This window comes from Rhinoraja longicauda, chromosome 13, assembly GCF_053455715.1.
Source record: "Rhinoraja longicauda isolate Sanriku21f chromosome 13, sRhiLon1.1, whole genome shotgun sequence".
In the NCBI taxonomy this organism is placed as follows: domain Eukaryota; kingdom Metazoa; phylum Chordata; class Chondrichthyes; order Rajiformes; family Arhynchobatidae; genus Rhinoraja; species Rhinoraja longicauda.
Genome location: NC_135965.1, coordinates 1,876,672 through 1,891,502, shown reverse-complemented (window position 1 = coordinate 1,891,502; position 14,831 = coordinate 1,876,672). Strand labels below are relative to the sequence as shown.

At 41.5% G+C, this 14,831-nt stretch overlaps 1 protein-coding gene across 6 annotated transcripts in view; it reads left to right on the top strand.

Moving 5' to 3' along the window:
• Positions 1-14,831, top strand: part of eif4g1a (eukaryotic translation initiation factor 4 gamma, 1a) — a 114,572-nt gene that overhangs the window by 83,015 nt on the left and 16,726 nt on the right. For all 6 annotated transcript variants that reach the window (XM_078410180.1, XM_078410185.1, XM_078410184.1 and 3 more), the window contains 8 exons: positions 487-633; positions 6,751-6,987; positions 7,091-7,195; positions 9,344-9,503; positions 10,364-10,467; positions 10,584-10,692; positions 11,835-11,931; positions 13,480-13,808. In XM_078410180.1, coding sequence (XP_078266306.1) covers positions 487-633; positions 6,751-6,987; positions 7,091-7,195; positions 9,344-9,503; positions 10,364-10,467; positions 10,584-10,692; positions 11,835-11,931; positions 13,480-13,808 — 1,288 coding nt within the window. The remainder of the gene's footprint in view (positions 1-486; positions 634-6,750; positions 6,988-7,090; positions 7,196-9,343; positions 9,504-10,363; positions 10,468-10,583; positions 10,693-11,834; positions 11,932-13,479; positions 13,809-14,831) is intronic.

Below are 14,831 nucleotides of genomic sequence, written 5' to 3'. Positions count from 1 at the left end.
TACCTACTGATATTTTGAAGTACAATTGTGACTTTGGAAGAGTTTTGAAAGCAGTAAATTAGCATACCAGTTAGATTAAACCTTTGCTGTGATGAATGAATATTATTTTCCTCCAGCACAAATATTTATCTTGAGATATTCATTATGTCTTTGGGGTTTAATAGATTTAAAATTTGAATTTCAAGCTCGAAAAATGCAGATCGACGCTGATTTAACTTTAGATTCCATATTTTCGATCCAGAAATAATGCTTTTCTGTTTACTCCAATTTAACAGTTACCAAAGCAAAATCAAATTGCGATTAATATTTCAGTTTACCACCTGTGTTGTATTTTATATAGGGAATGATATTGTTGATTGTAAAACATTGGCTGCACTGATTTTAGTTATTAAAAACCATGAATGCATGATAGTGCACACTATGGTTTAGAGTGTTAATTTCTTACTGGATTTTCATTTTTTATAACTTAACGCATTCTTTTAACAGCTGAAAGTTCCAATACCTGACAAGCCAGGAGCAACTGTAAATTTCCGGAAGTTGCTATTAAACAGATGTCAGAAGGAATTTGAGAAAGATAAAGATGATGATGCTGAAATAGACAAAAAACAGAAGGAAATTGATGCTTCAGTTATGGTAATGAACTTTTTAAAATTAAAAAATAATAATTTTGGTTTGGGGATTGCATGTTTCTATTTCCTCCAATTTTAGAAGTGTTTCTATTCCTTCCTCCTGCAGTAATTAAGATGCATAATATGTTTGGATCCATTAACACTGTCAGTATTAAACAATTACAGAATAAGAGTTAATTTGCTATTAATCATACATTGGATGATTGCTTACATTTTGAAGTTTGCAGATAAATGATTAATGCTAACGATGGCATCATGGTCGACATGGACATTGTGGGCTGAAGGGCCTGTTCTTGTGCTGTACTGTTCTATATTCTAAGAGAGACAAAAAATGCTGGAGTAACTCAGCGGGACAGGCAGCATCTCTGGAGAGAAGGAATGGGTGATCTTTCGGGTCGAGGCCCTTCTTCGACGAGTGTTTAGCTTTGAGGATGTTCTATGTTCTAATCTGGTTCCTTGGTTACCAACTTTATTTTTGTAAATTGAATTTTCAGTTTTCCTCATACATGCTTGTTCCTATGAACAACAAGAAAATGTTTCTCCAATAATTTATCAGCTGTTCAAAGTTGTTGTTGCTTAGTATCACATGCATTTAACAAGCCTTGGGGCATAAGTAAAATCTTTGTGGAACCATTTGACCATTGCACCTGGCACCTGGTAGCCCTTAAAAGCTATCAAGTTAGTCCCACTCCCTGCTATTTTCACACACCGTTGCAAATTCTTATTCTCTCTGAAGTTATTCATTCTGCTTCCATTATGCTTGTAGATATCGTGCCTGGATTATTAACACCTCACTGCATTACACCAGTGGGTACTCAAATTTGTGGTTTGCAAATGACCTGAAATCTATGAATTTAATTTCAGGCGTTTCTGCCATTGTCTTTTGGTGTAGCAACATGGTTTTGTCGTCGTTTACACTCAATCCTACATGGCCGTGAAGCCTTCTCTGGTCTAGGGTGAATATTCAGCATTTGCTTCCTCATATCTTGGATTATTTATTTCCTAAAATGTGCCCAGAGTTGGAAGTGAATTTCCAATCGAGTCCCTATTATGGCTATAAGGACAAAACATGATTTTCTTGCTTTTGTTTCTCAGTTCTGTGTTCCTTACCAAAACCAATGTGTTACCTTTGCTACTCTTCTCCATTCTTATTTCATTCTTAGCTTAATATATAATGCTCTTTCTAAAGAGGGATCTTTCTAATCTTCTTTCCCAGTACACCCCATCACTCCTATCTATGGAGTCCCCCTTTCCCTTCTCTTTGTCCCTCCTCTCTGAATGTGCCATCTTGACCGTTATAGGTTTCTTGTATTGCTCCAATCACCTATTCCCTTCCCTCTTGACACCACCCGTCCTCCCTCCTCTGTATGTTTCTGGCAATAGTTCTTGCCTTATCTCAGTGCTTTTCCTTTTTCAACATTTCAGAAGTCTAGCCGTTTACTTTGCTACCAATATATTGCCGGAACTGCAATCTGCTCAACCATGTAATTTTCTGTTTATGCCCTACCTAAAAATTATTTTTGTTTGCTTGGGTCAGTCGTGCTGATAAGAGGTCCAAGCCCAAATGGCACCAAACTTGAATGGATGTGGAATACCACTCAAGACTGCTCCATTTGAAATGTTTTTTCATTTATTCTTACCCTGTCACAATTTTTAACCTCCATTGTTTTTTGTAACATTCTCTGAGCTAGGGAGAATAACCAAAACGTCTGGATAAGTTGCAGAAATATAATGCAAACTCAGTGAAGACTACTTGGACAAGATGGGCATTAGTCTGTAGCCCAAGTTCAAAGTAAACAGGATAGTTCTGATGACTTGGCTTTACACTGGTGAAATAGGATACTGCAACCTATATTAAGGACCTGCATCACTTCACCGGGGATGTTCAATGTGACTAATGATCAGGTGTCAAATGGGGATTCATGACACCAACAGGCTTTTACATTATATGAAATGTAGATGTCATTGATGTAATGTCATAATCCTTGAATAGTACGCTGCAACTGCGATCCACTACACTCAATGAGGCTGCATTTCAGACAAGAATCACGCCTGCTCAGTCATTGAAGATCGAGGTGTACTTTGATTGTAATCTTCGACATCATAGGGCAGATCACCCCATTTATTGCACTGGAAGTCTTTTGAATTCATAATTTATCATTTGGAAGAAGCAGTCTAAAAGGGAATGCCTCTATAATATCCTCTGGAGGTCTGACTTATGGTGCCGCACAATTTGTAGAAGAAAATGTACTTTCATCATTTCACCAATACTTGGTCTTTTTCCATCTAGTCTAAGTTTCACAGCTGGTTGTCAGTTCCTGATCCCTTGCTCAAACTAATTTTTCCATGTGAGTTTGAGGGAACTGGCGATAGCAGCTGGGTAAGATTCTCGCAGCCCAATTTTATAGGCAATGGAGGGCTTTCTCTGTTCTCTGACCTATAAATACAGTTTATTGCCTGTTCCTTGCATTTATGCTATTGCCTTTTAAATATGGCTAGCCATGCAAAGTCTTGAGTGCAGACCTGGGATTTGTGGTTGAGATGCAGGTTTGATGGCAGAGTTATTAGAATAGTTTTGCTAATATCTATCTTTTGAGGTTTTTTGGCTGGAATCTAAATAATTCCATGTAACTAATTTAGATGGTTACTAAGATCCATAGTGCACCATAGTATTTCTTTAGTTGATGTGTGGGAAAGTAAAATGTTATCTAAAATTCTTGACACTTTATCATTTAGCATCTGTGCTCTGCAGGTGGCCACAAGCTGATTAAGTGAACAGCTATTGGTCTTTGTATTAACATTGCTTTGACCACAAGAGTTGAAAATGGAGCACTTACTTCCTGATTTTGACCTCCATAAGTTTAAGTAAATAAAATATGAGTTATTATAGAACATAAAACAACATCAGCAATGAAGTAGTGGCCTTGTTTGTAAGAAATCTGCTGACCAGAAGGCAAGGAAAGGTGCATTTCAGTGTAGTGCCACATGAGGGCAGTCAGGCCCTCTGTTTTAGTGGCTTCATCACTTGTTGAATGGATTACGCCACCCTTTTGAAGAATCAACCAAGATTTCTCTCAGAAGGTTGCCTTGAACCTATTGCCTGGTGACTTGGTGAGATTGCTACCATTGAGTTCCAGCAAATAATCTGCCTGATGAAAGCATACTGGTCATACAATTAAAAGCAAGCTACCATGCCTTAGTGGCTCTGACATCCACCATGAAGTGCCTCGAGAGGTTGTGCAATGCGTGCATTTCCTCCAGCCTACCAGGCAACCATGAACCGCGACATAGCAACAGGGCCACAACAGGTGCTAACTCCCTCGCACTACATTCTTCGCTGGAACATTTAGATAACAAGGACATCTATGCCAGACTCAATATTGATCATAGTTCTGTCTGCAACACCATAATCTCAAGCAGACACATCTCCAAACTCTTGGACCTCGCAGTTAGCACCCTCCTCTGCCACTCAATCCTTGACTTTCTGGCCCATAGACCACAATCAGTGGCAACAGAATATCCTCCACTGGTGTCCTGTAACGGCCATATTGTGTTCTAATTGCATTTACAAGTATGCACATGATATCACTGTGGTGGGCCGGAGATGTACAGGAAGGAAATCAAGAGTTTAGTGAAGCAGTGTCAAGACGACAACCTCTCCCTCAATATCTGCAAGATGAAGGAGTGAATTATTAGCTTCCGGTAGCAAGGTTGGAGTATATGCTCCAAATGCCATCAATAGTGCTGAGGTGGAAAGGATCAAGAGCTTCAAGTTTCCAGGGTATTCATATCATATCATATCATATCATATCATATATATACAGCGCGGAAACAGGCCTTTTCGGCCCACCAAGTCGGCGCCGCCCAGCGATCCCCGCACACTAACACTATTAACACTATCCTACACACACTAGGGACAATTTAAAAAAAAAAACATTTACCCAGCCAATTAACCTACATACCTGTACGTCTGGACGTATTCAAAGATCTTTTTCACTCCGGTCATTCCCACTTCTCCCTTCACCCATTGGGCAAAAGATACAAAAGTGTGAAAGCACATACCTCCAGATTAAGATGTCGCCTGTACACAGTTGTAATCAGCCGACTGAACAGCCCTCCTGCAAACTAGGTGTGGCCCCATTACAGTTGTTGGACTTTATCTTCAACTGTAAAGCTGCAATGCTGTAACATAATATTTTGTGCTCTAGTATGTTTCTCTTTGCACTACCTGTTGTCCTTGTGTATGGCTTGATTTACTCGTGTGTACTAGGATTTCACTGGATAGTACGCAACCCAAGCTATTCACTGTATCGCAGTGCACATGACAGGAACATGCAGGTACACCACAGATTTTCTGGCACCCTTTGTTTCAAAGCCTTTCTGCATTATCCGTTTTGCCAGACCAACAGGGGTCATGGCTTCCAAGAGGAGTCCGACGGTCTGCAGAGGCCACCGAGACACTGGCCAATTCATTGGGTGTATTCAAAAGAGAGTTAGAGAGAGCTTTGAGGGCTAGCAGAATCAAGGGATAATGTAGGCCTCAGAAATCGGCTAATGGTACCGATCTGCTGGCTGTGTCCAGGCCGGAGTTCCAGAGCCCGGGCGGCAGGATCATATTTGACCCACCGATTGGCGTAGAAGTCCCAATGAGGCCGGCCGGCCGCCTCACCTCACCTGGCCTAGGCATCACATTTTCAAGGGGATTTCAAATGTGCTCTCGTGATTTTATCCGGATTAAAAGTGTTTCCAGAAAAATTGGTGGTGGACCTTTACCAGTAGGGCTTCATGTCTGCATTGGACTGGATTGTGTCCTTAATGCTGCTTCTCGATGGGTTTGACAGGATGTAATGGCTCATCAGCAAAGGGAGGATAGAAACATAGAAAATAGGTGGCAGGAGTAGGCCATTTGGCCCTTCGAGCCAGCACTGCCATTCAATATGATCATGGCTGATCATCCACAATCAGTACCCTGTTACTGCCTTCTCCCCCCCGAGAATGATAAATGACAGAAAGATTCCCTGTCCCCAATTTGACTCCGTACAGTCCTGAGTCAATGTTCCGATTAAATTCACTGGAATTTAGGATGAGAGGGGATCTTATAGAAACATATAAAATTATTAAGGGATTGGACATGCTAGATGCAGGAAATATGTTCCCGATGTTGGGGGAGTCCAGAACCAGGGGCCCCAGTTTACGAATAAGAGGTAGGCCATTTAGAACTGAGATGAAAAAGTTTTCACACGGAGTTGTGAATTTGTGGAATTCTCTGCCTGCTTCACTGGATGTATTCAAAAGAGTTATATGGAGGTCTTCAGGCTAGCGGAATCAAGGGATATGTGGAGAAGGCAGGAACGGGGTACTGATTGTGGATGATCAGCCATGATCACATTGAATGGAGGTGCTGGCTCGAAAAGGCCAAATGGCCTCCTCCTGCACCTATTTTCTATGTATCCATGTATCTAAGATCTGTTCGCCGGCATCACTGATGGGTAAAGATATGGCCTGGGATTATTGTCGTGCATTGTAGTTAAGATGTTATCTAGAAGGTTATCTGGTGAATTTTGCTGTCAGACTTTGACAGTCTATAGCCAGCTCTCCAAATTTTGGCTCATTACGAGTAAACAAGGATGTTGTAGAAATGATTTTTGGCTGAGTGCTATATCTGCTACCCAATTTATTTGATACGTCCATCTGTTTGAATTATTGTGCTTTAATGTTGAGGTCTGTTGTAGCTGGTTTGTTTGACGGGCCATTTCAGGATACTTATGATTGTTTGATTGTACGGATTTGGAGTTCAATATAATTCTGAGTAAGAATAGTGGAAATTGGTCCCACTAGAAGCCTTTGAACCAGATAGGACTGAGTGATCCAGTTGTTTTGTCATGACTTGATTTAAAATCATAATTTTGAATGGCCCCTGCATCAACAATACAAATGAATATACATGACAATTGCTGCGATACTCTTAATGGTATGTCTCGTTTGGCTCCTGTCTAATGTTGCAGGGATATGTTTTTGTGGATAAGTCAACCTGTATATAAAATGTGTGTCTCCATACTGAGTTGCGTTTATGCTTAAACCTGTATGCTTAATCATATTATAATTACAATCTCCATTTCAGTCTGAAGAAAAAACTCGTCTTCAAGAGCAGTTAAAGAATGCCAGAGATAAAGCCAGGCGACGATCACTAGGCAACATCAAATTTATTGGTGAACTCTTCAAACTGAAAATGTTGACAGAGCCAATTATGCATGACTGTATAGTGAAGCTGCTAAAGAACCATGATCAGGAATCATTAGAGTGCCTTTGTAGGTTGTTAACAACAATAGGCAAAGATTTGGACTTTGAAAAAGCCAAAGTAAGTATGAGAAATGTTTGCTTAAATATTTGATAGAATTGATATATTTTGTTCTTAAGGTATTTGTTTTCTACAGAAAAAGTTACCTCTTTGTATTTTATAGCCTAGGATGGATCAATATTTTAACCAAATGGGAAAAATAATTAAAGAAAAAAAAACGTCATCTAGGATTCGCTTTATGGTGCAGGATGTAATTGATCTGCGACAAGTGAGTTCCATTGACTAAGGTAGTAAATGACCCATATCCGTGTTGATGTACTGTGTAAACAAAATATTGTTGAATCTCAATTTATCTGAAGCATCTTTGGAAACATTAACTACTTACGAATGCAGACAATGCATCGTCACAAAAAGCAACATATTTCACAAAGTTCAACATTTAAATCGTTCGGGTTTTATCTAACTAATGCCACGTCGTAGTCATGAAAACCATTTTGTCCTAGTTAGTGTCCCTGATTATGTATTGAATAACACAGCCAACAAAAAAGCCATTGAACAAGCTATGACACAATTTCTCTCGAGTAATATTTCCATAGTGTCAATGTGTATGTTTCCACAAGTGTTGGATTTGTCTTGACTGAAATTATAGACAATAGGTGCAGGAGTAGGCTATTCGGCCCTTCAAGCCAGCACCGCCATTCACTGTGATCATGGCTGATCATCCACAATCAGTATCCCGTTCCTGCCTTCTCTCCATATCCCTTGACTCCGCTATCTGTATCTAACTCTCTCTTCAAAGCATCCAGAGAATCGGCCTCCGCTGCCTTCTGAGGCAGAGAATTCCACAGATTCACAACTCTCTGAGTGAAAAAGTTTTTCCTCATCTCTGTTCTAAATGGCCTACCCCTTACTCTTAAATTGTGGCCCCTGGTTCTGCACTCCCCCAACATTGGGAACATTTTCCCTGCATCTAGCTTGTCCAGTCCTTTTATAATTTTATACGTTTCTATAGGATCCCCTCTCATCCTTCTAAATTCCAGTGAATACAAGCCCAGTTGCTCTATTCTTTCGACATATGACAGTCCAGCCATCCTGGGAATTAACCTTGTGAACCTACGTTGCTTCCCTCAATAGCAAGAATGTCCTTCCTCAAATTTGAAGACCAAAACTGCACACAATACTCCAGATGTAGTCTCACCAGGGCCCTGTACAACTGCAGAAGGACCTCTGCTCCTATTCTTATCTCCCCTCATTATGAAGGCCAACATGCCATTAGGTTTCTTCACTGCCTGCTGTACCTGCATGCTTCCTTTCAGTAACTGATGCACAAGGACACCCAGATCTCGTTGTACTTCCCCTTTTCCTAACTTGACGCCATTCAGATAATAATCTGCCTTCCTGTTCTTGTCACCAAAGTGGATAACCTCACATTTATCCACATTAAACTGCATCTGCCATGCATCTGCCCACTCACACAACCTGTCCAAGTCACCCTGCATTCTCATAGCATCCTCCTCACAGTTTACACTGCCACTCAGCTTTGTGTCATCTGCAAATTTGCTGATGTTACTTTTAATCCCTTCATCTAAATAATTAATGTATATTGTAAAGAGCTGTGGTCCCAGCACCGAACCTTGCGATACCCCTCTAGTCACTGCCTGCCATTATGAAAGGAACCCGTTAATCCCCACTCTTTGTTTCCTGTCTGCCAACCAATTTTCTATCAATGTCAGTACCCTACCCCCAATACCATGTGCTCTAATTTTGCCCACTAATCTCCTATGTGGGACCTTATCAAAGGCCTTCTGAAAGTCCAGGTACATTACATCCACTGGCTCCCCCCGTCCATTTTCCTAGTTATTAGTCAAGCATGATTTCCCGTTCGTAAATCCTGATACTGCTATCCAAATGTGCCGCTATTTCTTCCTTTATAATTGACTCCAGCAACCACCGATGTCAGGCTAACTGGTCTATAATTCCCTTTCTTTCTCCCTCCTTTTTAAAAAGTAGGATAACATTAGCTACCCTCCAATCCTGATCCTGAATCTATAGAACATTGGAAAATGACCACCAATGCATCCATCTAGAGCCACCTCCTTAAATACCCTGGGATGCAGACCATCAGGCCCTGGGATTTATCAACCTTCAGTCCCAACAGTACCCAACACCATTTCCTGCCTAATGTGAATTTCTTTCAGTTCCTCTGTCACACTAAGATCTCTGGCCACTAGTACATCTGGGAGATTGTTTGTGTCTTCCTTAGCGAAGACATATCCAAAGTACCTGTTCAATTGGTCTGCCATTTCCTTGTTCCCCATAATAAATTCATTAAATTGTAGTCATTTTTTTGACGATGGGTGGAAAATAATGTTATCCATGATATTAAATGTTTTGTTGTTGAACTGCTTGTTTCCAGAATAACTGGGTGCCTCGAAGAGGTGATCAAGGACCCAAGACATTAGAACAGATACACAGAGAAGCTCAGATAGAAGAACAGCAACAGCATTTAAAAGTGCAACAACAACTATTATTTAAACAGGATAAAAGGAGAAATACTGGAAGCAGCGGTAGTACAGGTGAGTTTAATAGTGATGCAAATGTTTATTGTATTTATAGACATTATTCTGGAATTAGAAACTTTATGAATTTTAAACATTCTCTGCCAGCTAAATCTTGGCTTCATATAAATTGTATTTAGGATCACCCACTTAATCCGTAAGCCTGTCATTGGAATTTGGTATATTTTACTGCAGTTATTTCCCGTGTCACTATTTTTGCTTGATGTTGGATATTAATTCAAAGATCTATACATCCTGAACAGGGTGCTTCCCAATAATCATATGATTGAGAGCTAATCTATGTTGTGATCCAACCTTCGTAAAGCAGAATTGTTCATCATACCTACCAGTTTTCCAGAACTCGTATGCATTGGGTAGCACGATGACACAGCAGTAGAGTTGCTTCCTTACAGCGGCAGAAACCCGGGGTTGATCCTGACTACGGGTGCTATCTGTATGGAGTTTGTATGTTCTCCCCGTGACCTGCATGGGTTTGCTTCGATTCTCCCACACTCCAAAGACATACAGGTTTGTAGGCTAATTGGCTTGGTAAAATTGTAAACTGTCCCTAGTGTGTGTAGGATAATACTGGTGTATGGGAATTGCTGTTCGGCATGGACTTGATGGGCCGAAGGGCCTGTTTCCACGTATCTCTAAACTTTTAAAAAAGCATTGGTTTAGTATTACAGGACTTGCTGATTTAAAAAGGCATTGTTGGAATCTTGGCATTCTTGATCTCCTGCTTAAATTGCATATGTAACCATAAGGCAGTATTGCTTATGTTGCCAGCAAGTTATAAACTAGTCGTGTGTGTGATTTGACTTGGGTATTATGATAACAGCATGCATTTTTCAATTACAAAATATTGTTGTCTGTAGGTGGTAGAGGAAGTCAAGGAGCTGATGAAGCTGGGTGGAATACAGTGCCGATTGCTAAAAGTAGCAGGCCTATTGATACGAGTAGGCTAAGTAAGATTACTAAGGTAAGGGATTGGTCTCCTGAAATGCAACTTGCTTTAAAAATATCAAATGGAAATGGTATTTGGTACTTGAATTCTATCCCCTGTCCACACCCACACAAACTGTTTTTCTTAAACAGGCGGCTGGGGCCATAGATTACAACAATCAAGTGCTGGCACCAGCTGGTCGACTTGGTGGCTGGGTTAAAGGGAGCAGTGGTGGATCTGGAAGCAAGCCCAGTGATGCAGGTAACATCAAGATTTAACCATTTTAGGAAAGTCATTCTGGCCAATATAGAAACAGTTATCGAGACGTTAAGGAACTGCAGATAGTCATTTACAAACAAAGACAGTGTTAGAGTAATATAGTATCACCGTGCTGAAAAATACCTCGTGTGGACAAAGGGCGCCCTTGCTGGGGCCACTGCTTCACGGATCTGTGTTCAGCCATGACAGCTCTTCTCGGTATGCATTTTGCGCAATCGTGTGACTGCATGGGGCTTCACTTTGCTCCAGTTTCTCCCACGTCCTAAGGATGCGCTGGTAGATTAATTGGTTAACATAAATTAACTGCTAATGTAAGAAAGCGGCAATAGAAATGAGGGAGAAACATAGAAACATAGAAACTAGGTGCAGGAGTAGGCCATTCGGCCCTTCGAGCCTGCACCGCCATTCAATATGATCATGGCTGATCATCCAGCTCAGTAGCCTGTACCTGCCTTCTCTCCATACCCCCTGATCCCTTTAGCAAAAAGGGCCACATCTAACTCCCTCTTAAATATAGCCAATGAACTGGCCTCAACTACCTTGTGTGGCAGAGAATTCCACTGACTCACCACTCTGTGTGAAGAAATGTTTTCTCATCTCGGTCCTAAAAGACTTCCCCCTTATCCTTGAGCTGTGACCCCTGGTTCTGGACTCCCCCAACACCGGGAACAATCTTCCCGCATCTAGCCTCTCCAACCCCTTAAGAATTTTATATGTTTCTATAAGATCCCCCCTCAGTCTTCTAAATTCCAGCGAGTACAAGCCCAGTCTATCCAGTCTTTCCTCATATGAAAGTCCCGCCATCCCAAGGATCAATCTGGTGAACCTTCTCTGTACTCCCTCTAAGGCAAGTTGATGAGCATATGAAAGAGCATGTTGCAGGTGTAGGGAAAGCTTCCTTGTATCATTCTTATTAACCACTTAAATAACGTTAGACAATGATTCAAAGTCCAGGTGAAGCTGCGTTTTTGTATCCCTTTGTAAATTAACCTCTGAATATGTGGTATTCCCCATGCTAGATCAGTGCTTATTCTGTTAACATTCTGCTCAAGAATAATTAACAGTATATTGGTTTATAAATGTTCACTGTAAACTATATAGCTATTTCCCATTTGTGTATTTAGGTGTGGATTCAGGAAAGACAGCCACATTAAATAGATTTTCAGCTCTCCAGCAGTCTTCATCCACAGATAATTTTGATGCACGAAGAGTGGTGGCCAGGCAAGTTGATGAAATTGATTACTAGAGGTTTATATATAAATCTGTGTTTGTATTGGAATTCCACTGATCTGTGCACAGCAATAGAAATACATTGAATGCACTATGTAGTGTTTGTGCTATTTTGGAATTGCTTAATTTGAAAATAATTTTGGGAGTTTAAGGGATGGAGGCAACCCCTACATTGGATGAGGTTGCCTTCCCAGAAGATGGGCTGTCTTGCAACTTTGTGTGCAGTAAAATGGCGGTGTCTGCAGCTGCATCAGGAAAAGTATGGTAAGAAGCAGCGTATTTTTCGGAGTGGATTTGTGAACATAAACACACATTGTTGGAGGAGCTCAGCGGGTTAGAGAGCATCTGTGGAGGGATTGGACAGGTGATGTTTTGAGTTGGAACCATTCAGATATTTGCAATAAGGGGCAGAAATCTGGCAAGTGATGGGAGAGACGGGACAAAATCTGGCAAGTGATGGGAGAATACAGATGAGAGGGGTTGGGCTGATGGGCGGAAGAAATGACACCTAGAGGTGAAAAGGAGACAAAAGATTGTCGCACGAGAAAAGAGGAGTAAAATGTAACACTAGCGGGAGGGATACTGGTGGAAGGAGCAGGGGGGTTAACAGAGAAATGGGGGTTTTGAAGATGGGAGATGAATGTACAAAGGAGGGGAAAGGAACCTAGTGACTCGGGGTGTGAGAAGTGTGTCGCACCTGGCTGGGAGAGATGGTGGAAGGAGAAAGAAAGGTTAATTGAAATTAGACACTTTTCAGACAATGTGGGCTGTACGTTACCCAAGAGGAATTTGAGATGCATTCCCCCAGTTTGCGTGTGGCCTCACTCTGACAATGGAGGCGATCAAGGACAGAGATCAAAATAGGAAGAGGATGTAAAATGGTTGGCAACCAGGCAATTCAGCAGGGCTTGGCAGACGGTTCAGCGAAATAGTCGGCTGGTTTATGCTGATGTAAAGGACGCCACATCGAGAGCAACAAATGCAGCAGATGATGTTTGAAGAAGTGCTTTTGAACCACTGTCACATCTTGGAGGGGTTGCAAGAGGCTCTGGATGGAAGTGAGTGAGGATGTGATGGGCTGCTGTTTGATCTCGTGTGGTTTTGGGGGACTGGGTGGGTTGAGTTTGAAGGGATGAATGAACCAAGGAGTTGTGGAGTGAGTGGACTCAATGCAATGTAGAGGGAGTGGACTTCAGGGAGGATGGAGACAGGAAGATGTACAAACTAATTTCCCTGTGCTTGGATAAAAGGCTGTTCATTTACCCTATATATTCCCCTTGTGATTTTGTACACCTCTCAGGACCCCTCAGCCTGCTGTTCTCCAAGGAATAAAGTTCCAGCTTGCTCAACCTTTCCTTATAAGCTCAGGTGCTGGAGTCCTGGCAATCCTCCCTGCGCTCTTTCTTTCCTAAGCAGGGTGACCGCAATTGAACACTCATCTGTTTTGCAACCAAATGGGGGGGAAAAAATCATGTGTTGAAATTGAGTTTGAGTCGCAATTCGTTTAACATGGATCTCTTTTTCTGGGATGTTCAACAGGAGTAGTTCAAGTCGCGATAGAAGTGAAAAAGGTGACCGTGAGCGAGGAGACCGGTTTGAGAAAAATGAACGTTTAGAGAGAAGTGAGAGGAGTGATCGGTTTGACAGAATTGAACGCAGTGAAAAGGGCGACAAAAGCGATCGCGTTGAGAAATCTGAAAAGACTGACCGCAACAGGCCTCCACTTACCAAGAGAAGCTACAGCAAAGAAGTAGATGACCGAAGTAGGGAACGGGAACGACGAAATTCTCAAGAACCAGTAAGACGTGTGGCCAGCATGACTGAAGAGAGAGATCGAGGCTATGCGAGAGATCCAAGTAAAGAGCCTGGTAAGTTATCTGATTTTAAAATTTATTTGGGAATTCTTAACAAGAACATTGCATTCTATAGGTACCATTTTAAAATTATACACTACATTTTGCAGTTGTTTGGTGCCTTCGCATCAGGATTACTATAACTATCAAAGCGCTTCCACATTCTAATATTTTAATGAATAATATAGCACAGTTTGGTCCTTTCCAGAATTGTATACTTTCAATGACAAGCTGCTGGAAGACCTCAGTGGGTTCTGCAGCATCTGTGGGGGCAGGGAAGGAAATATTAATGTTTAGAGTCAAGACCCTGCATCAGGGCTGAATGACATGTAGATGCAGCAGGAAATTGGGAATGCTAATGGAATCCTGGCTTTTATTTCAAGGGAAATGGAGTACAAGAGAAATCCTACTGCAACTGTCATTTGGTGTACGGGTATTATATTAGTGCAGACAGTCTGTACTAAGTTTGCTCCTTATCTGGAGACTCGTGGAACTGCGGAAGCTGAAAACTTGAGCATAATGCAGTGCCAGAGTAACTCAGCGGGTCAGACAGCATATGGAGAGAGTGGAAGGTGACCTCTTGGCAGTTTCTTGATAAGATCCTTGGCAGCTTTCCACTGGATGGCTGGCTCTAGGCTTGGGCGTAACACAGGTAGAAACAAAAAACTAAAGATGGAGGTTAACGCACAAAAGAACATAGTGCTGGAGTAACTCAGCAGGTCAGGCAGCATCTCTGGAAAATATGGACAGATCCGTATCCAGATCCATCGAACTGGTCAGGCCCTGACTGGCCTTGAAAAAACAAGGAACTGAAACTGTTGTATGCATGTCAGTCCTCAAAGACAATGAAGTGGCCACATGATTTATTGATTGAGGCTTGAAACTTTTTTCCAGTCGCATCATCGAGTTTGTTTACGGTACCGTTTGAATCATTTAAATTTTGTGTGCAGAAAGGTATTGTAAGCTTTATTCAGTACATGTTGGTAAATAACCACTGATCAAGGCACATTTAAATTAAACATTGCAATTATCTACATT